The following is a 22,634-nucleotide window of genomic DNA, read 5'->3' as shown; positions in this document are numbered from 1 at the left end:
AACATGAGTTCATAAAAAAATTAAATAAATAAATTCCATTTTCCTTATTCTTTTTTTATTTTATTTTTATTCATATTATATATATATATATTTATTTATGTACATATTTTAAAATGGAAGATAATAATAACAATAATGAAACTAATTTAAAAACTGGACAAAATGGGGAACCATTTTATTTTTTGAATCCTTCAGAATTTATTCGAAATAAAGAAAATGTTCTAAAAGAATTTATTACAAAAAAATATGATGATATTATAAAACAAAATAAATTATGTCCTGATATTAGATGCACTTATTTTCAATGCAATCCAAAAATAGTAATATTTACTACCTATACTCCCTTTCAAAAATATGAAAGTGTTGTTTCTTTAAAGTAATGTAATTTCAAATATGAAATATATTTTAATTTATTATGTGTATAAGACATTTTTTTATCTCTTTGTGTGTATTTCTTCTTGTATCTGTAGAAATGTGGACACGGCTGCTAGACGCCTCAATGTTCAAATACATGAAGATAATACATTCAAAGTTATTTATATAACAGATATAAAAAAGAAGGTATATTCTTTTTCTTCATATATATATATATATATATATATATAATTGAATCATAAAATGTCATTACTTCTTTTTATAACCTCCAAAATCTATTACACCATTTATTTTATAAAAATTTTGTAGATTGCACCTGGGATGTTATTTAACTTTAAAGTTGGAGAAATAATATAACACATTATATTGAAATATATATATATTGAAAAATTTATATTTATAAGGAACTTAATATATATATATATAATAACACAACATATTAAACATATTATTCTAAAAAAATATTTTTTATAATTCAAAATATGTTCTTTATATTTGTAGATAGAATTTTACCCCAAATCTCAAGGAAACTATGAATACGATCTTGAGGTTCACTCAGAGGTATACAAACATATATATATATATATATATATATATATTTTATATGTCATGCTTGTTTGTATATATATATTATAAACAATGTCATCTTCTTAATAGGGAAAATATTTTCTATTACCAATTCGATGTATGAATGATCAAATAAGTTTGAATGTACAAGACGAAGTAATTATAGATGATACACCTATATACATGAAGAGTGAGAAAAATATATCAATTAAAAATATAGGTCAATATGAAAATAAATTTGAAGTTATAATAAATCCTCCCTTTTATTTGAGTGCTTCATCGTCTATTCATACTCTCAAAATAGGGGAAATAGAACATGTAAAAATGATTTTTAAAAAGAATATTTATATGATATCTTTATATCACACACCTTATTGTGATTAAAAATGAAATAATAATTATAATGTATATGTATATATATAATTATTTTTTTTTTTTTTTTTTAGATTAAGATAATGTTTGTACCAGTTCAAAACAAGTGTTATGAAGATTATATGATAATAAATTATGAAAATGTAATTATCACAATAAGATATATGATATATAAATATATATGCATATATTATATATATATATAATAAATATGGTTATAATTTATTAGGGATTAAGAACTTATACAAAAATAAAAAGTAAAGGTATTATAGCCGATGTTTTTATAAAAGATAAAGAAATTATGGCTCATGATATATACATAAACAAATCTAAAGAAATAAATATCTTCCTTAAAAACTTATCATTCTTCTTATTGTCCTACAAGGTCATAAAATATCAAGTCTATGAATATAAATACGTGAGTAGAAAAAATCAATGATTAAACAAAAAAAATAAGTAAATTTAAAACAATATTTATTATATATATATATATATATATATATATATATATATATATATGTGTATATATATGTATATATTATTTTAAAGGATAATAATTCTGGGGATATAAAAAATACAAACTTTAATATAAACCATAAAGTAATACAAAAAAGATTTATTAATAAGCAAGAATTATGTGATGAAAATATTGTTAAAAAGGAATTATATGGAAATGAAGATTTGTATGATTATGAAACAGACGAATATTCTGTTAATGAAAGTAATGATGATGACGATTTGAGTGATAATCAATCTAGTCATAGTGATTTTTTTGAGGAAAAGTTTTCAGAAGATATGTTATATATAAATGATGGAAAAGAAAAAAATGATATATATACATCTAGTTTAAACAATTCAAATAAATCCTTTGATTCGAATTCTAACTGCTCAAGTAGGAGAAAGGAGAATGATTTAAAAATTAAAAAAAATAAAATTATAAATATTTACCCTAAATATCAAAAGTTATATAATGACACAGATACAGCTATTTCTATATTAATAAATCCACAGTTTGCCTCATTTTTTAAAATTGAATTATTTTTATTTATAAAAGGATATTCAAAAGAAGAAAAGGTTGTTATATATTTGAAAAGTATAACACCAGAAATATATATATCAAACAGTATAAATGATTTAGATACAATTCTTATAAATACTTGTAAAACCTTACATTTTGAGCTTAGTAATAATCATGCTATGGATGCATCTATGACAATAGAAAATTCAGATGATTACTATAATGAATATAAAATCGAAACTAATAAATTTATTATACCTGCAAATTCAAAGTATTTACTTATTATTGCATATATACCAACAAGACATGGTCCCTTTGAAAAGACATTTATAATTCATCAAAAATATACAAATGTTAAAAAAAATGTAAAAATTATAGGTACTTGTATTCTTCCAGATATTAAACTTGATATAGATGAAATAAATTTTAATCAAGTATCACATAGTTTTTTATATGAAAAAAGCTTTCATATTATTAATAATTCACACTTAACTTTAAATTATTCATTTAAATATTGTAATGAATTAAATGAAGAAATTCAAATGGTAAAACCATTTGGTGAATTACTAAAATATGGAAAAGAATCAATTGTTATAAAATTTTGTCCTAAGTATATAAAGACGTATTTTTATAATATAGAATTTTTTATAGATGAAATTAAAACATATAAAATTATACTACCATTCCATGCTATTTGTTGTAAACCTATAGTTGTGTGTGAACCTCTTTTTTTAAACCTTGAAAATATTATCATAGATCAAATATATACAGAAAAAATAAAAATAATTAATGAATCACAAGAAACTGATATAAAATATGAATTCATATTAGAAGAAAAAATAAAAGATATTTGTTCTTTCCAAGTTTGTGAGAATGAAGGGATAATAGAAAGAAATAATTTTAAATCTATTGGTATATCTTTAAAAAGTAATAGTATAGGCAATATATTAATTGTTATAAAAATTAAAATTTCAGGTTTGGATGATTTCTTATTTTTTAATATAAAAGCTTTTTGTACTTGTCCATATATAAAAATAATTCCAAACATTATCGACTTTGAAAAATGTAATTGTTTAGATGTTAAACAAAAGCTTATTGAAATAAAAAATGAAAGTCCTATTAATACATTTATTACTTTGTCTAATGAGAATTCGGTGTTTTCTTATTCTGATAATAGTTTTTACATACAGCCAAATAAGTCTGTTTTTATAAGTATATATGCACAATGTTTAGAAACAATAACATATAATGATATATTAATTGTGACTGTTCATGGAAAGGATGATATGCGTATACCAATAAGGGCTCAGGTGAATTAAAAAATAAAATAAAATAATAATAATATATTAATATATATATATATTTATATTTATATAATTTCATGTTGATGTAGTGAATTCCTTTTATATATATCCCTAATTTTTATATTTTATAGGGTATCGGATCACCAATTTTTATCAATGAGGAAGTCATAAACTTTGAGACAGTTAACACAAGCAAAAAATATTTCCACGAACTAATCATTTTTAATAAAGGTGTAAACGAAAGAAATATATATTTTGTATTTGAATCAGAAAAAAATAGAAAGAGAAAAAGTGAACAAGTACAAATATTTAATGTCACACCACAAAATTTGTCAATTAAAGGAGGGAATAATATTGTCTGTATTTTAAATTGTTTTAATATAAAGGAAGAAAAGTGTGAAGATATACTTTACATATATGATGATATTGCAAGAAACAAAAAAAAAGTATTAAATAATTATAAAAAAATAAATATCCTAGCTACATTTGTTCATCCGGAGGTTGAATTGGGTGAAGTAGAAAATTTTGTTTATAATTTTAATGATTACCATGATATAGATGAAATAGGCACAATTGAAAAAAGACATAAAAAAGATAACAATAAAAAAAAAAAATATATAAATGATAAAATAAATGATGATATAAATGGTAAAATAAATGATAATATTAATGATAATATAAATAATGATATATATAATTTAAATAGCAAAACTTATCAAGAAAAAAAAATAATTCTTATAAAAGACAAAAAACAATTAATGCAAAAAGTTGAAATTCGCAATTTAAAAAATGCAAATATAAAATTTGCTTTGTCTATTAAAGATCCATTTTTCGTACCATCTGATATAATAGAATTGAAGGGTAAGGAGAAAAAGAAAGTACCGATATATTTTGATATAAATTATCTGAATAATAAATTAAATACTACATATCAAGAAAATTTGATAATAAATTATTTTGAAAATAGTAAAAGACAAAAGTATGAAATAGTCGGACAAACAATATACCCTAATATTATTATGAACAAAAGTTGTATAGATTTTCAATATATTTTACAAAACTTATATGCTCAAGAATTTGTTGAAATAACAAATGTATGTAATTATAAAATATATTTTAAATGGTTTTTTGAAGATAATATTTTATATAAAAATTTTAATGAAGTTTTTGATATAAACCCGAATAGAGGTTATTTATTACCACATGAAAAAAAAATAATAAAAATAACATATAATAGTATTAACGAAAATTATTATAATATTACTATATTATGTCAAATAAAAAATGGACCTATGTATCCACTGAAAATAATTGCTGGTTATTCGGAAATAAAATATTATATAAATAAAAAGATACTTGAATATAATATACATTATAAATCAATAGGAGAAGATATTATAACAATACAAAATAATGGCAAAATAAAATTATTTATTGAAATTATTTATAATATAAAATTTCCATCTTTATTATATACAAATATCAATAATTTCTTTATTGAACCAAACAATAGTAGAGACATCATTTTTTATTTTATTCCAGGAATACCTATAAATGTAATAGACAATATATTAATTAAAATTTGTAATTTTGAAGAAATAAAAATAAAATTGAAATCAATCAATACATGCAATATTTTATATTTAAACATAAACCAATTAGATAATCATCAATCAATTATAAAAGATCAAATTTGTGTATTACAAGATGTTGATAATATGCAGGAGATGGATACAACATTTTATTCTAAAATGAAATATGATTCTATAAATAAAAAGAATTATTTTAAAAACATAAATAATTTATTAAAAAATAATTTTCATTTATATGATAATATGCAAAATGATTATTATGAAAAGGAAAAGAATGTTCTTATTAAAAAACTCAAAAACATGTATTCAGATCATTTTTTATCATTAAGAAAGTATATACAAGAAATATTAGATATATATAACAGTACAAATAGAAATAATAAAAATAGTGATGATGACGATGATGATAAGGATATAATGGAAGATATAAATATTATGAATAAAAAAGACAGTGCAAAAAATGAAAAAATGTTTATGAGAACTAGTATTATACATACTAGTGAAAAGGATTCGAAGAATAATATAAAATGTAAATATGACTTGATACCAATATTAAAAAATTACACTTTAAAAAAAAATATAAATTGTCTTATATTTCTTGATTTGCTAAAATCTTTAATTTTGAATCACAAGGATGATAAATATATTCTGGAAATATTCTCAAAGCTTAAAAAATTAGGTAAAATAAAAATAAAAATAAAAAAAAATATACATATATATATATATATATTTATTTATTATTCATGTTTGTCCCACTTTGTAGTCCATTTTGAAAAACTATTTTGCCATGCATATACCACAAATGAATTCATTTTAAAATACCTAAAGAGAATAATTTTAGAAAAAAATATGGAACTAAGAAATATTTTGCTAGATGTAGGAAATATAATAATTAATGAAAAAAAAGAATATTCAATTACCATAAAAAATGTAAGTAATAAAATGATTACATTAAATTATATTGTGAAAAATTCAGAAACAAATGACATCAAATTAGTCAATGAGCATAAAGAAATTGATTGTAATGATTCAATTATTTTTAGAATTATAATTCAAAAAAGCAATGGAATAGAATATATATATATGGAAAAAATATATATATATTTAAATGATAATAATTATTATAGTATCAATTTAAAATATGATTTCATAATACCTGATATATTTCTATATTATAGACAACTACATTTTGAAGGGGTAGAATTAAAAACTTGTTGTTGTAAAGTTAATAGATTAATAAATACAAAAAATGTAAATATAAAATTTAAAATAAAAAATATTACTTTTTATAATAAAAAGTTAGAATATTATCATTTAAAAAAGAAAAAACAATTTTTTATATACCCAAACAAAGGAATTATTAAAAAAAATTCTTTTTTAGATATGAATCTATTTTTCGAACCTTCTAATATTTATACAAATGCGAAAATCCAAATAGAAATATTTATATATAATTCCAATTTTATCAAAAATGTAATTGTATATTTAAATAGTATAAAACATAATATAAATATAGATCCATGTGATATAATCATCAAGCCTTTATTATATAATAGTGGACATTCTTATCAAATGATTAAAATAAATAATCTTAATAACTATTCTAAATATTTATTTATATACAAATTGGATATTTACTATAAATATTTTCAAAGTTTTATATATGATCTATTAAATATGCATAAACATATATATATAGAAAAGAATCATGAAAACGATTTTTTCTATACCAATTTAGTATATTATTTAATGGATATATATATAAACAAAATGGAATATATAGATAATCAGTATTATTATGACAATAAACAATTTTATAATAAAGATATATGTGATATGAACGTGTCTCAAACAAATGAAGATATGATTTTATATAAGGATAAATGTAAAGAAAATAATGTTACATATAATGAGGACATAAAACATGTAAATCAGAACGAATGTAAAACAAAAAAGAATATTTCAAATAATACAAATAAAAAAAAAGTAAAAAGACAAAATGATTATCTTAACATATCAAATGATATTAAAAATATACTGAAGGATAATATAAATGAAGCAAAAATTCAACAGTGTGAACAGAAAAAAAAATATATTATTAAAAATAATAACGTCAAAGATAGAAATGTATTAAAAAAAAAAATTAACATTTTAGAGGACATTATTAAAAAGAACCAAACAAAATATAATTATTTTGATGAATATCTAAATATAATAAAAATGAAAAAAAACAAATTTAAGGACAATTATATAATTGTTTGTCCAAAATATCTTGATCATAAAAAAATTGCCAGCTATTTGTCAGAAAATAAAATTCATCCCGAATTTAAAGAACAAAATGAAGTCCAGAGGACCTTTAATAATATAGACACTATTACTAATCATAATATGAATAGTTGTGATATAAATAATAACAATTTTAATAATAACAATGAACAATTTAAAAGTATACCTTTTAAAAACAAACAATATTCTCATCAAAATATTAATTTTAATAATAATAACATTTTAACAGTTGATAAAATTTTTCATTGGTGTGTTGAATTGAATGAAAAAGAAAATTATCCTTTGAAATTAAAAAACAATTTTATAGATTACCTAATTCATGAAATTGAAGTGAAGAATAATAAAAAGAATTTCTCAAAAAATTTAAGTATGTCAAATATAAAGGAACATATGGATAATAATAATAAAACAAACAATGATAATAAAACGACATTTGGAAGTCACCAATGTTATTATATTAGCGATATATTAAATATGAATGATAAAAGAAAAGAAAAGGAAGGCCTAGAATTAAATACAAATGTTACTATAAATAATATATCTGAAAATGTTGCGACACATACAATAAGCAATGAAAAAGACATATATAATATTAAAGATCCAAGCGATGAAAAAAAATATATAAACAATATAAATGATACATCTTGTGTCTCTATAAATAAGAATACTAATTTTATGGAGAAGAAGAAAAAATTTATAAATATATATAAAAACAAAATAAAAAAAAAATTTCATATAAAAAATGTTAAATCAAAAATAGATAATAAACATATATCTTATATTAATAAAAAAGAAAACAAATATGAAAATGATACAATAAAAAAGAGTAAAAAGAATCAAGAAGCTCATTCTTTTTTATCAGATGAGAAAACATTTTTTTACAAATATAATTTAAAATACAAATTTGAATATTTAAAACATTTTTTCCATTTTGCTCTATTAAATGATAATGAATTCATGAATAATATCAAAACCTTTTTAAACGAAACAATTCTATCGGAAAAGAAAAAGAATAAAAATGATAATATTATCAAAAAAAAAAATAATATGATGAATTTACTACAAATAATTCTCAAAAGATTGTTATTATCTCCTAACTATATAAATGGTGTTGTTTTTTTTTTAAAAAAAAACGAATATATAAATTCAGAAATGTTTTTTAACATATTTCTAAATATACATATTGATCAAAATATTTTTATCATACATTTGAATCCAATCGAAAATTATGATGAGTATATTAATATTGATCTTAATAAAGACCATGTAATAAGGAAAACATCTGAAATGAAGACGAAAGGATTAGAAAAAGAAATATATAAAGATGAAAAAGAAATGAAAAAAAAGAATGAATCATTTGAGGTACAAAGAATTAAACTCTTTTATGAAAAATTAGTCAAACAGTTTCAAGAAAAAATAAAAAGTAAATTAAATGAAAAAGAAAAGATTGAAAAAATCATAGAATCAATTAATCTAAATAAAGATAGTAAAGATGTGGAAGATACAAATATGTGTGATGATAAGGAAAAGGAAACATTATCTAATGTAAAGACAGAATATGATAAAGTATATGAATGCAAAGAAGAAAAAAAAAACATCTCAGATATATCCAAAGAAATAAATACAGAAGAATGCAAAAATATGTGTGATAATAATAATAATAATACAAATGTTGCAGATTCAAAAAGTTATGAAGAAAATGACGAAAATGATGAAAATGTTTCAACAAATAATATGAATATACAAAATGATAGTATTCATAAATATAGTCCTGTAGAACAATTATATTACGAAATTGTGATAAAAAAAAAAAATATGAACATTCAATTGAACAATAAATATATGAATGAATTATGCTTAGAATGTTCAATGAGAAAGGATAAAATTGATAGTCAAATTATTAAATATAATAAAAAAATTAATAAAATTAATGATTTAATAAAATCAAACAGTTATATTGATCATGTATCATTTTATAAGGAAATCAAAGAGACATTACAAAATTTATGGAATGAATATACAAAGAGAGAAAATGTAAATATCTCCATTTTTGATGAGCAATCAAAGAATATATATCATATGTCAAATATGAATAACAAGGAAAATGAAAATGATACATTATCATTTGATGATCTTCATCATAATATGTTTGATACAAAAACAATAAAAAAGGGTAATAATAAAGATTATTTAATAAAACAAATAAATCTTCAACTTAGTGAAGATTATGTTGATAAGCTAAAAGATGAAATAATTGAGAACAAAGATATATATAGAGATATAAATAATATGAACAACATATTATATAGTGAAAAGAATAATGACATTAATGATATAATAAATGTATCAAATAATATGTTCACCGAATTAAATGAAATAAAACCGCCTAATGATCATATATCAAATTTGAAAGAAGAAAATGTTCATATTTCTAATGAAAAATTTTCTAATGAAAATATTTCTAATGTTCCAAAAAGGAATTTAAATATTATCAATGATAAAAATAATATGATACTTAAAAATGTGAATGCCAATGTCAATGTGAATAAAAAAAAAGAGGAATTACAAGAATGTGTAGATAATAAAAATATATATACACTAACTATAATTAACACAAATGATGAGTTAATGAAATATATGCAAAAAAATTTTGTTCAAATAAACTTTTGTTATTTCTTTATAAACAATGATATAGATTTTGGAAAAAAAGAAATAGCAAATAAAATATTTAAGTGTTCAGAGGAAAAATATAAAGACATTAAAACGTCTGCATACCTTTTTGATATACCAATACAAAGGAAATTCGATTCATTTGATATGAAACATTTTGTGAATGGAAAAAATAATTTAGACGAATATGAAGACAATTTCTATTTTTATAGTGAGAAGGAAGAAGAAACTGGATATGAACAAATAGAAGAAGAAAAAAGAAGCGACCTTTCGGAGATACATAAAAATGGTGATATGAATAATGACATCCAGATGAATGAAGGTAAAAAGGAAAAATTTTATAAAGATAAAGAAAAGGAGAAAAAGAAGAAGAAGAAGAAGAAGAAAAAAAAAGAAGAAAAGGACAAAAAAAGGAATCAAGAAAATGAAGAAAAAGAAAATGAGAAAGAAAAGGAAAGGAATAAGGAAAAAGATAAAAATAAAAAAAAGGAGAAAAAAAATAGAAATGAGGAAAAATATACAGAAAATAAAAATGAAGGAGAAATAGATAAGGGGGAAATGGAAAATGATAATATAAAAAAGGAGAATCATAAAAAAAATGACAAGAACAAAAAAAATGATAATGATATTGTAAAAGAATATAAAGAAAAGGAGCAAAAAGAGGACAAAAATTATAGCAACCAAAATGCTGATGAGAAAAAAAAAAAAAGAAAAAAAAAGGATAAAAGAAAATATGATAAAAAGGAAGAAACGGAAGAAATAGACCTAGAAGGAACTATAAAAACATTTAATGAAAAGAAAAGCAAAAAGAATGACAAAAATAAGGATAATATTGATGACAAAATAAATGACAGAATAAATAACAAAAGAACTGATAAATATCGAGGAGATAAAGAAAATGAATATATTAAAAATGATCAAGAAATAGAAAATAAGAAAGAAAAAATGGCAGATAAATCAAAAGAGAGTTATAAGAAGAATTTATATAATTCATATGATAAAAATAAGAATACTGATATAAACAAATATTCTAAGGAAAATATTAAAGAATATTCTAATATAGATGAAAAAAATATGTATATAAATGAAAAAGAACATATAGATGAATATAATCATGAATTTCTAGAAAAACGGAAATATGATATAAAATGTGAATATGATTATATATTTTATAATGATACTAATATTAATAACAATAGTAAAATATATGACCACAATAATAATGATAATAATAATAATAATTATGATAATAATAAGTATGATAATAATAATGATAATCATATTATTATTAATAAAAAATGTTATAATAGTCAGGAAAATATAATTGAGTTTCAACAAATTGATACTTCTTATGATCTTAAGGATAATATAAGATATAAAAATATTACACACTTAATGCTAGAAAAGAATAGCTTTGAAGACATATATTTAAAAATTAATACATGTAAAATAATAAATATAAATAAAAAAATATGTTTAATAGATATTTTAGGGAATATATTTTTTATAAATATCCATATTATTATTGATAAACCTAGAATATATACAAATCCTTATTTCGTATTTAATAATAATGTTTCTATATTTCCTAGAAATAATTCTTTCGTTTTATCAAATAAATCATATCATTTTGATAGAGTTTTAATTGGGAAAAATATACACTTATTTAAAGATATAATTCAAACAGAATTAAAAGAAGAATTTGAAGAAAATGTTATAAAGTTCATAAGACATTTTGAAGGTATATATATATCTAAACTAAAAACAGTATCTAAATTAAAGACAAAAAATATTGTACCTAATATAGAGACTATGGAAAAGGATAATAAACATCAAGTTAATAATATTGATATAACAAGAAATAAAGATATTTTAAAAAATTTATATAAACATATTCAAATAATAAATTTCTTTAATTATTCTCATTTTGATTGTTTTGTTGAACTTTCATTTGAATCCAAATTAAATCATGGTAATAAAGATATTGTAGTATTAAATCAATTGAATGATTCCGAACTTTTTTTATCATTTAATGATTTTTATGTATATCCTAGTAAATTCTTTCTGTTATCTAAAAAATGTAAAAAAATAATTCTTTTATTTTTACCAAAAAATGTGGAGTCATACGAAGAAAGGCTATTTTTATATAATTATTCTATAAAAGATGAATCAAATGAAACTATGGAATATGCAAATAATAAACAAATATATAATATAAAGGGGAAAAAAGAATCAAATAAAAATATTGATAAAAGTCCTAATAATGTGCTTTCAAATGACAATTTATTTTGTAATAATATTAATAACATTTTATCTAATAAAATAATTAACAATTATATATATGATATGTTTTCCTTTGTTATAAAAGGAGAAGGTATAAAATGTTATTTAAAAATAGAACCAGAATATATAAATTTTCATAAAGTCTTATTAAATTCGGTTCAGAAAAAAAATATCGAAATTAAAAATAAAAGTTATTGCGATATTGTATGGTATATTGATTCTAATAGTATAAAAGATAAGTCGTTTTATATAAATCCTACAAGGGGTACATTAAATAAAAATGAAAGAAAAAAAATCATAACAATTGGTTTAAATACAAATACTGTTAAGATGATAAAAAAGGAAATTAAAATATATTATTCAGAAGCGAAAGTAAATAAAAATGATAAAGTGTGTGTTAATAATTTATGTAATGCTATACTAAATATAGAAGCAGACATATGTATATCTTTTATACAAGTAAATTTTGAGATCATAGATGAGAAAATAATATACGATTATAATAATCATACACACATTGAAGATGACATAAAAAAGAAAGAAAATAATTTTGTAAAAGAATATATAACTATATTAAAAAATAGAAGAAAAGATAAATGGTATCCTTCAAACGAATTACTATTAAATAATGTTATTGAAAATGTTATACAAATGAAATATGTGCCTGTGAATGAATCTAAAATTTGCTTGTTTAAAATCAAAAATACAGGAAAAGTGGGAATACATTATTTTGTAGAAATAAACGATGAAACATTCTTACAATATATAACTATTAATGATATATATAATATTATAAATATGAACGAAGAAAAAGAAATACAATTAAAAATTAAATCATATAAAAAAATAAAATTTCAAAATATAGATTTATTTATACATATATGGGATAGTATAGAAAATAATTATATTCAATCTTATAAATATATCCTAAGTGTTTCTTTTGATTATAATTATCTCAAGATTGTTCCTCACGTAATTAACTATGATTCAGTTGAAATAAAAAAAGAAGAAACCAAAATTTTTAAAATAATTAATGATGGATATTTCGATTTCAAATATGATATTAAATTGTTAAAAAGTAAAATAAAGAATAAAGAATATCAAAATGAAAATTTAGTATATCATAATAAAGAAAATAATAAAAATTTACATCAAATAATAAAAAATAACAATGAAGCAAATAAAAATCCTTTTAAAATTAATCCGATGAGCGGGATGATAAAATCGAAGGAAGAACAAGTTATAACGGTCGTATTTTATTCGGAAGAAGAAAATTATTATAAATATATATACATAGTACAAGTTGAAAATTTAATATCTAGCATTGGAAATAATAATAATATGAACACTAATATAATAAATAATGCTACATATAATAAGGAATATAAAAAACAGATGAAAGATACTATCAATGATACAGATAAATACAATGAAATTATTAAACTGTTTGCCTGTTCTGTTAAACCAAAAATATCATGTGATATAAAAAATATATTTGAAGAAATGTTTATACTAAATAATTTGAATAATTACCATCATTTTGTTCATTATTTTCTAACAAAGAGTAGCTATTATAATGTGGAGGAAAATACATTATATTATAAATATGGTTACGTTAATGAATATATAAATGAAAGAATAAAAATTTCTAATATTGCAGATGTTAATGCTAATATAAAAATAGAAATGAAAGACATTGATTTTTCTTCTTTAACTAATAAGAGTAAGAAAAACAAAGAAGTAGAAAAAAATAAAAAAAACGAAACAAATATTTCACAAAATTCGACTATAAAATATAATTTAAAAATTCAAAATTATAATGAAGAGAAATACAATTGGAACTGTAATTATATAAAAAATGAAAACCTTCCAAATAATATAAATGAAGAATTTATTAATAAAAATAATATAAAAACGTGTGTTTCTGAAAATATTATTATATATCCATATCAACATAAATTTGTAGATATTTGTTTCCATTCAAGTCAAATAGCTTGTAAAAAATTTCTTTTCAATATTTATATGATAAAACCAGAACATATATTGTGCTATTCATTTTATATAAATGTTGAATTCTCTTTACCATCTGTTCAGTTAATTATGCCATCATACTTATTAAAACTAACTAATAATATACAAGACAAAGTTATAGACATTGGAAATATACATATAAATAATGTTCTATCTTTTAAAATAGAATTAATGAATTCGTTCAAATATCCTGTTATGGTTAAAGCTATTTTTCATAAAAAAGAAAATAATCATGATAATATCAAGAATGAATTGATTCATAATATTTCATATATAAATCAAAAGGAACAAAATAATATTACACTAGATAAAAAAGAAAATGAATCAATTCAATATAATAATTCATATAACAGTGACAAAGAAGATGAAAATATAATATATAAACAACAAAATAAAAAATTATCACAAACAGAAATTAAGAAAAAAAAACATATATTAACATCTGATGTATGTCAAAATATATATCCAAATGAAAAAACAATAACCAATCAATGTTTTAATAATGATATAAATATAGGTTATCCAAGAGTAGAAGAAAAAAAGGAACTATATAATAATATTACAAATAATGATACTAGTTTATTCAATATAGATAATATGAAAATAAAAAAAAAAAATAACATTACATATTTCAATTATGAAAATGTTAAAGATATAATATATCACCCAAGATATTGTAACCATAAAAATAATATTTATTCTTTTGGATATTTATGTTTCATAGGTAATATAAATAATTTGTTAAGAGAAAATGAAGTAACATATTTTAAAATTAAACTCAACAAAAATAAATTAAAATATATAGAATATAATAAAAGTCAAAATGAAGCGTATTCACAGGAAATATATAATACTCCAGCAAAAAATACAGATATAACTAATTCTGATAATCTAAATATTAAGGAAAATGAATATAAAAATGATATAGACATTACAAAGATAAATGAAAAAAATAAAACCAATAGTATAAATATAAATAAAAATATAAATAAAAATAAAAATAAAAATAAAAATGAATGGGTCACATCCAAAAATGATCAACATAATAATGATATACATAATATAAATGAGAAGAAAATTTTAGGTAATATACAAATTAAAGTTTTAAATAATAATTATGAATCTTATAATTTGAAATTCATAGGAAATATTATTGAACGCAAAAACTATTGGAATTTAAAACATTTAAAATATCATATTAAAAATATATATAATAATAAATTTTCTATATTTAAAAATCATATAAATTTTGATATTGTCCCTTTGAATTTTAAACATACTTATAAATTATTATATATAAATGAAAATAATCATACATTATATTTTAATATAGAATTAGATAAAAAACTTAAAAATGTTATAGATATAAAACCTACTAATGGTTCTATACCATCAAGTAGCTCTTTCTATTTCTATTTCAATATCGAGGTAAAGGAGTTAGTTAATTTTATAGACCGTCCAATATTATGTAAATTTTCTCAACATGAAATATATAAAAATAAAAAAAATGTTAAATTAAATGATAACAATTTAATATGTGATGAAGATGATTTATATATAAGTTTAAGATCTGAAGAAATAAAAGTTTCATATAAACAAAAAAAAATTCATTTTAAAAATATACCTTTATTTAATTATTCTAAATATAAGTTTACTTTACAAAATACATCAAATGTAAAATTATTTGCAGAATTATCTATTACTCCTAATAATTACATGGATGATATATTATCTACTTATTCATTTGAACCATTTAAAGAAAAAAATATGCTAACAATTATAAAAAGTAAAGCTACAAATGCATTTAAATATAATACACAACATGTAGAAAATAATACATTTTCGTCTTCTTATCGAAATGACAATGATAAAAAAAGTCTAGTGGATAATTTAATTAGAAATAATATAGTAGAAGATAATTGTGCTAATGAACAAAGTGGATCCATTGATGAGTTTTATTTAACCAAATATGATTTGAATATATCTGATTTAAATAATATGAATAAAAGTGATATACAAAATATTTATAATGACACACTACATCAGGAACAACCAGCAAAAAAAAAGACAGAAATGGAACATAATACAATTAAAAAATATATAACAGTTAATGCAAAAAGTAATAAAGATATAAATATTTATTGTTTTCATAATATATATAAACAAAAATTAGAATCTATTCTACATATAAAAATTAAATATTATGAAGATATTAAAATACCCATAAAAATGACCTTTGATAATTATGATAAAGAAAAAAAAAATATAAATGATTTCTTTTTATTGTCAAAATTTAAATATTCAAAACAAGTGATGGATAAAAAAGAAAATAACAAAATGGATAATTTAAATAAAAATAAACATCATATTTTAGTAATTAGTAGAGGTATATTAAACAAAATTTTTTATAAAATATATATGATAAATATGTCGAATAAACAGATAGAATATTATTTTGAGAAATACAAAGAAATTGATGATTCAAGTATGATTAAATACCCTAATATAACAAATAATGATAAGAATAAGTTTATAAAAAATAATAGTACAAATAATTCTATCGAATGTGTAAATAATAAAGGTAATATTAATGAAAATAATTTATATTTTTCTAAATTTCTTTTCCAAACCTTTAATTCAATACCATATAAACAAAATTATAATTTATTTATAAACAATGAAAAAGAAGAAAATGTTATATTTGATTTAAGGGTAATAGAACCAATCATATTTTTTAATACATCTTTTATACATTTAAATAATTTAATACTTGGAAAAAGCTATTGTTTTATATTTTATTTAATAAATTTCGATTTTATCGACATCCATTTTGAATTTGATAAAAACTCATATAATTCATTTAATGCCAAAAAAGAAACGATCAAAATTATTCCATCTGAAGGGATTGTAAAATCGTGTTATAGAAAAAATAAGTATATAAATAATTATATAAATAAGTTAAATAATAAACATGAGGAAGGTATCAACGATTATGATAATAAAAATAAAAATATGAAGACAAATAATTTAATATCTCTTTCAGGGTTATCTTCACAGGATGAAGGAGATACTGTATCTCAAAATTCATATAATGATAATATTACATTGAATTATAATAATAATAAAATGAAATTTTTAGAAATAAATAATGGGAATAAGGTTAAAGTCAAACAAAGAGGGGCAGAGAAAGATTCATTTGCTCATATACATGAGAAACGTAATTCCAGAAACAATAGTTCAAACTCATCATTTTGTACTTTATCAAATATGTCTTATAGTGAATCGTCACATAATAATATTATTAGAAATAATAAAAATAATATATCGAGACAAGGATATAATGATAATACAGATATATATTTTCTTAAGAACGATATGGTAAATTATAGAAGTGATAATATAAGAAAAAATAATAATCATTATTATGATGATGCTAATAATTCTTATTATGATGATGTTAATAATTCGTATTCATCTGAAACGAATGAATCATATATAGATAATATATCATCTGATGAATATGAATACGATAACAATATTATGAATAAATTCTTTCTTCTAAATTATTATTTAAAAAATATATGGAAGACAAATAATAAGATAATTAAAAAAGAAATTCAACATATTATAGGAAAAGGTGGAATTAAAAAAATAAAATTATTTTTCAAACCTCACATGGAACAATTTTATAATTTTAGTCTTTTGTGTAAAATAGATTCAAAGGAAGAACCCTTAAAAATAAATTTTAAAATGCATGTTAATAAACTTAATATAAAATGTTATATAGAAAATTATGATAAAGAACACATCACACTTAACTTAGATAATTCTTTATCTATTAAAAAGAAAAAAAATAAATATGATATGATTCATATATATGAAGTTATAAATTTTAAAGAAACTATAATAGGTAAAAAAAAAATGGCCAAATTTGTATTAGAAAATCTATGTAGCTTTGATTTATTTTATAAATATTATTTACAAAAAGAAGATGATGAAATTTCTATAACATGTAGTAATAATATTATAAAAAAAAATTCATTCTTCTATATAAATATAGAATATACCTCTTTAATACACAATATATATGAAAATCATCTAACTCTTAATATAAATGATTATTATTTAATAAACTTAAAGATTACAGCTATGTCATCAAATGTATTAATACATTTCTCTTTTTATAATTATGATTTTGGAAATCTTATTTTATTTCCAAATGTAGATAAAATTGAAAATACAAACGTAATTTGTATGGACGAAAATTATCGGGACAGCTTTTCTTCATCTGATACATCTCTCTCTTCATTAATATGTACACATAAAATAAATGAGCTCAACGAGAAAAAAATGCAAAAGAAAAAAGAAATGGACTTGAAAATAGAGGAAAAGCATGATAAAAAGGGAAAAGGAAAACAAAGTGAACAAAAATGTGATAAAGAGGAAAAGATAAGGAAAAAGCAAAAAAAGGATAAGAAAAATAAAACTAAAAAAAAAAATGAAAAAAATAAAAGTGAAAATATATGTGATGAAGAGGAAAATATGAATAAGGATAATTTAAATGATAAGAATATGAACAAGGATAATCATGTAAATAACAACAACAATAATAATAATAATAATAATAATGTAGATAATAAAGTCCGTGAAAAAAACAATCAATCTAACAAAAAACAAAATAAAGAAAAAAATGAAAAGGCGGGTTATATGAATAATTTACAAAATATTCAACATGAAGAAAAAAATAAGAATAATATAAATAATAATACAAACAAAGATGAAAATGTTGTCACAAAACATATTAATAGAACATTATATAATGATACAAATAATATACAGCCCATCAATTTGGATATAAACAATATTAATAATAATATTAACACTGTAGAAACAAAATTATTCATACATAATAATAATGACGAAGATTGTTATATAGAATATGAATTAAATGAATGTTGTTTAAAAATTAACAGCCTTGATAAAAAAATACATATAAAAGGAAAAAGTAAAACATTTCTTCTTATTTCATTTACTCCCAATGAAGAAAAAGATTATAGTTTTAAAATTCCATTTAAAATAAATAATGATTCAAAAAAAATTGTTTATATTTATTTGAAAGGTTCAGCTAGCCATTTTAAGTTACCATTTTCATGTAATAATTTAAACGAAATAAATTTTAAAGACATTAATGTAGATAAAGAAGTAATAAACAAATTAGTTCTTCATAATAAAAATATGGAAGATATTTCTTTCAATATATTAAATTATAAAGATTTATGTAAATATTATCTATCATTTATTAATTTTGATAATAATACAAGTCACATTTTAAAAAGGAAAGAAAAAAAAACATATGAAATAAAATTTGCTCCAAAAAAATATATAAAATTACAAATCCCTTTATATTTAAATATATATTATAAAGGTAAATGTATAGCTTATTATTTAACACATATTAACATGAATAGTATATCTTATAAAGTTATAATAAAGGAAAATTTATTAACATTCAATAAAATAGACATACTAGATGAAGAAAATATTATTAATGATAATAATAGTATTTGTGAAATTAATCATATAAGAGAACAATATTTCAAACATTTAAGTAATAAAAATGGTGTAAGGGGAAAAAAAATACAATTACATAATACAGGAGACATGAATGCTCAATTTCAAATAATTTATCCTCAAAAATATGAAAAATATTTATTTTTATATCCAAAAAAAGGAATTATATTCTCATTTAATTTAATAAATATATATATTTATATAGATACCTATTATATTAAAAAAGATATATATATAAATGATGTTTATATACAATTATATCCTAAATTTAATAAAATAAATAGTAAATTAGCACTTAAATTATTTGTTGCTGTTCCTAGGAATTCATTGAAACATACTAAAAGTAGTTATAAAAATTTTTCAAAATTAAATAACGAAAATAATGATCATGAAAAATATAATAATAATGATGATGATAATAATAATAGTAATAATAAGAAGAAAGAACAAATTGTAAAAGGAGAACAAGTTACAAAAAATAATAAAAATATCGAACAAAGAGATAATGTTTCGAATGAAGAAAAAAATATCAAATTATTTGTCTTAAAAAATGAAACTATAATTACATTTATTACAGATATCAGAAAAGAAATATATAAAATTATTGAAATATATAATGAAACATCATCAAATTTTAAAATAAAATACAAATTTTTATATAATGAACATAACTTTTTCTCTATAGAAAAATGTGAAGACATAATAAAACCAAATGATTATGGATCTTTTCAGATCGTTTATAATCCACTTTTTGTTGAAAAAAATAAAAAAAATAGTAAAAATTATCATAACAATTTATGTGAAAAATATGTAAAATATTGTTCTAATATTCATCATATATCTAAATTGATAATATACTATCCAAATGAAGTTGCTAAAAATTATACATTATTAGGTTATTCTAATAATATAGTGTATGAAAAAAATGTTATTTATAATTTTAATTCAAAGCATTTGAATAATACCTCTATAAAAATTAAAAACTGGTTAAATGAAAGTCAAAATTTGGCTATCTCTTACTACACATGTGATAAGGAGGGTAATCCTTCGAATATCAATTATTTTTATTTTTACGTAAGCGACAAATATAAAAAAAATATAAATAAATAAATAAATATATATATATATATATATTATATTATATTATTCTTGTACATATTTTTCTTATTACATTTTTAATGTTCTTATCAGATTGTCAATCAAATCGATTTGTGTAGTAAAGAAGAAAAGAATATCGCATTTAAAGTTTTATCATTAAAAGATGGAGTGTTTTATGTCATGCTAATATTTTCCAATAAAAAATACGAAGATGTATATAAAATATTACTACAGTTTGAAATTTCAAGAAGTGAAATTTTATCCATAAAAAATATACACAGATCAAAGAAAGACATAATTAAAGAACATATAGTTATTTATAATCCTCTTGATGAAAATGTAGAAATGGAACCTTTGTTTGATTATAATTATATATTTGTTCAAAAGCCAATAATATTAGAGAAACGAAAAAATAATAATATAAATATATATTTTTGTATAGTCAAGGAAGAAGAAGAGAAACATGTTATAATTTCCTTTACCAATAAAATTTTAGGATCTTATAGTTTTAAATTTATTTTAAATATTAATATGTATGATTTTGAAGAAAACTTTTATTTTAATACAGATCTAGGATCAATACAAGTGAATGAAGTTTCTTTTACGAATGTTTGTAACGAGAAAATAAATTATGATGTTATGATAGAAGATTTTGACGAAAACAACAAAAATGCTAAACAAATATTTCAATGTATTGATAAAATAAGTGTTAAACCTATTGACACGGATTATTTCTTAAAAAATGGAATAATAAATAATGTAACTGATAAAATTAATCTAACTATTAAATATAATCCTTCAGATATTAAAATAAATAAGGCTATCATAAAATTGATATCTAAAGAAGGAATTGTGTATAAGGTATGATGAGAAAGTTATATGATAATTATTATATAAGCATATAAATATATATATATATATATATATATATTTATATATATTTATGTTCTAATTTTAATAGGGTTTAATTATGGGAAAAAGTGTATCACCTAAACCGAAAGGACCAATATTTTGTTCATCACAAAAAACTACATTTTTAAGTTTTACAAATCCATTTCTTCATATAAAAGAATTTTTTATTACGGTAAAATATATTAATATATATTAAGACATAAAAATAATAATAACAAATTCATATCATTTCTTTTTTCGTTTTTAGACGGATGATTATTTCTCTGTTTCAACTGAAAATTTAAAAATCGAAGGGCGAGAAACTGTTCAAATACCTATAAAATGCAAAACAACCAATGCAACATCAGGTAAACAAGCAGAAAAAAAATAAAAATAAAAATAAAAATAAAAAAACACATACATGTATATATATATATATATGTTTCTTTTTATTTTAATAGGAAAACTTTTAATTAAATCCGAAGATGATATTGTATGGATGTATTATTTGACAGGACAATAAAAAATTTTTTTTTTGTTTTTTTTTTTTTTTGTAACAATATTTTAAAGATCTTT

General features: G+C 19.4%; 1 protein-coding gene across 1 annotated transcript; it reads left to right on the top strand.

The window, feature by feature from the left end:
* Window positions 1–113: 113 nt before the first annotated feature.
* On the top strand, window positions 114–22,581 carry PADL01_1444100 (conserved Plasmodium protein, unknown function; the record flags this gene model as incomplete). The annotated part of the gene is made up of 14 exons (XM_028684723.1): window positions 114–376; window positions 471–561; window positions 685–714; window positions 877–936; window positions 1,033–1,260; window positions 1,389–1,457; window positions 1,544–1,732; window positions 1,864–3,642; window positions 3,768–5,907; window positions 5,992–21,143; window positions 21,261–22,028; window positions 22,129–22,251; window positions 22,327–22,426; window positions 22,520–22,581. 14 exons carry the CDS (start codon window positions 114–116, stop codon window positions 22,579–22,581), a joined length of 21,054 nt encoding a protein of 7,017 aa, XP_028540773.1.
* Between the last annotated feature and the right edge of the window lie 53 nt (window positions 22,582–22,634).

This window comes from Plasmodium sp. gorilla clade G2, assembly GCF_900097015.1.
Source record: "Plasmodium sp. gorilla clade G2 genome assembly, chromosome: 14".
NCBI classification, from domain to species: Eukaryota; Apicomplexa; class Aconoidasida; order Haemosporida; family Plasmodiidae; genus Plasmodium; species Plasmodium adleri (nom. inval.).
Note: the sequence above shows the minus strand (reverse complement) of the source record. Positions and strands in the feature narration are given on the sequence as shown.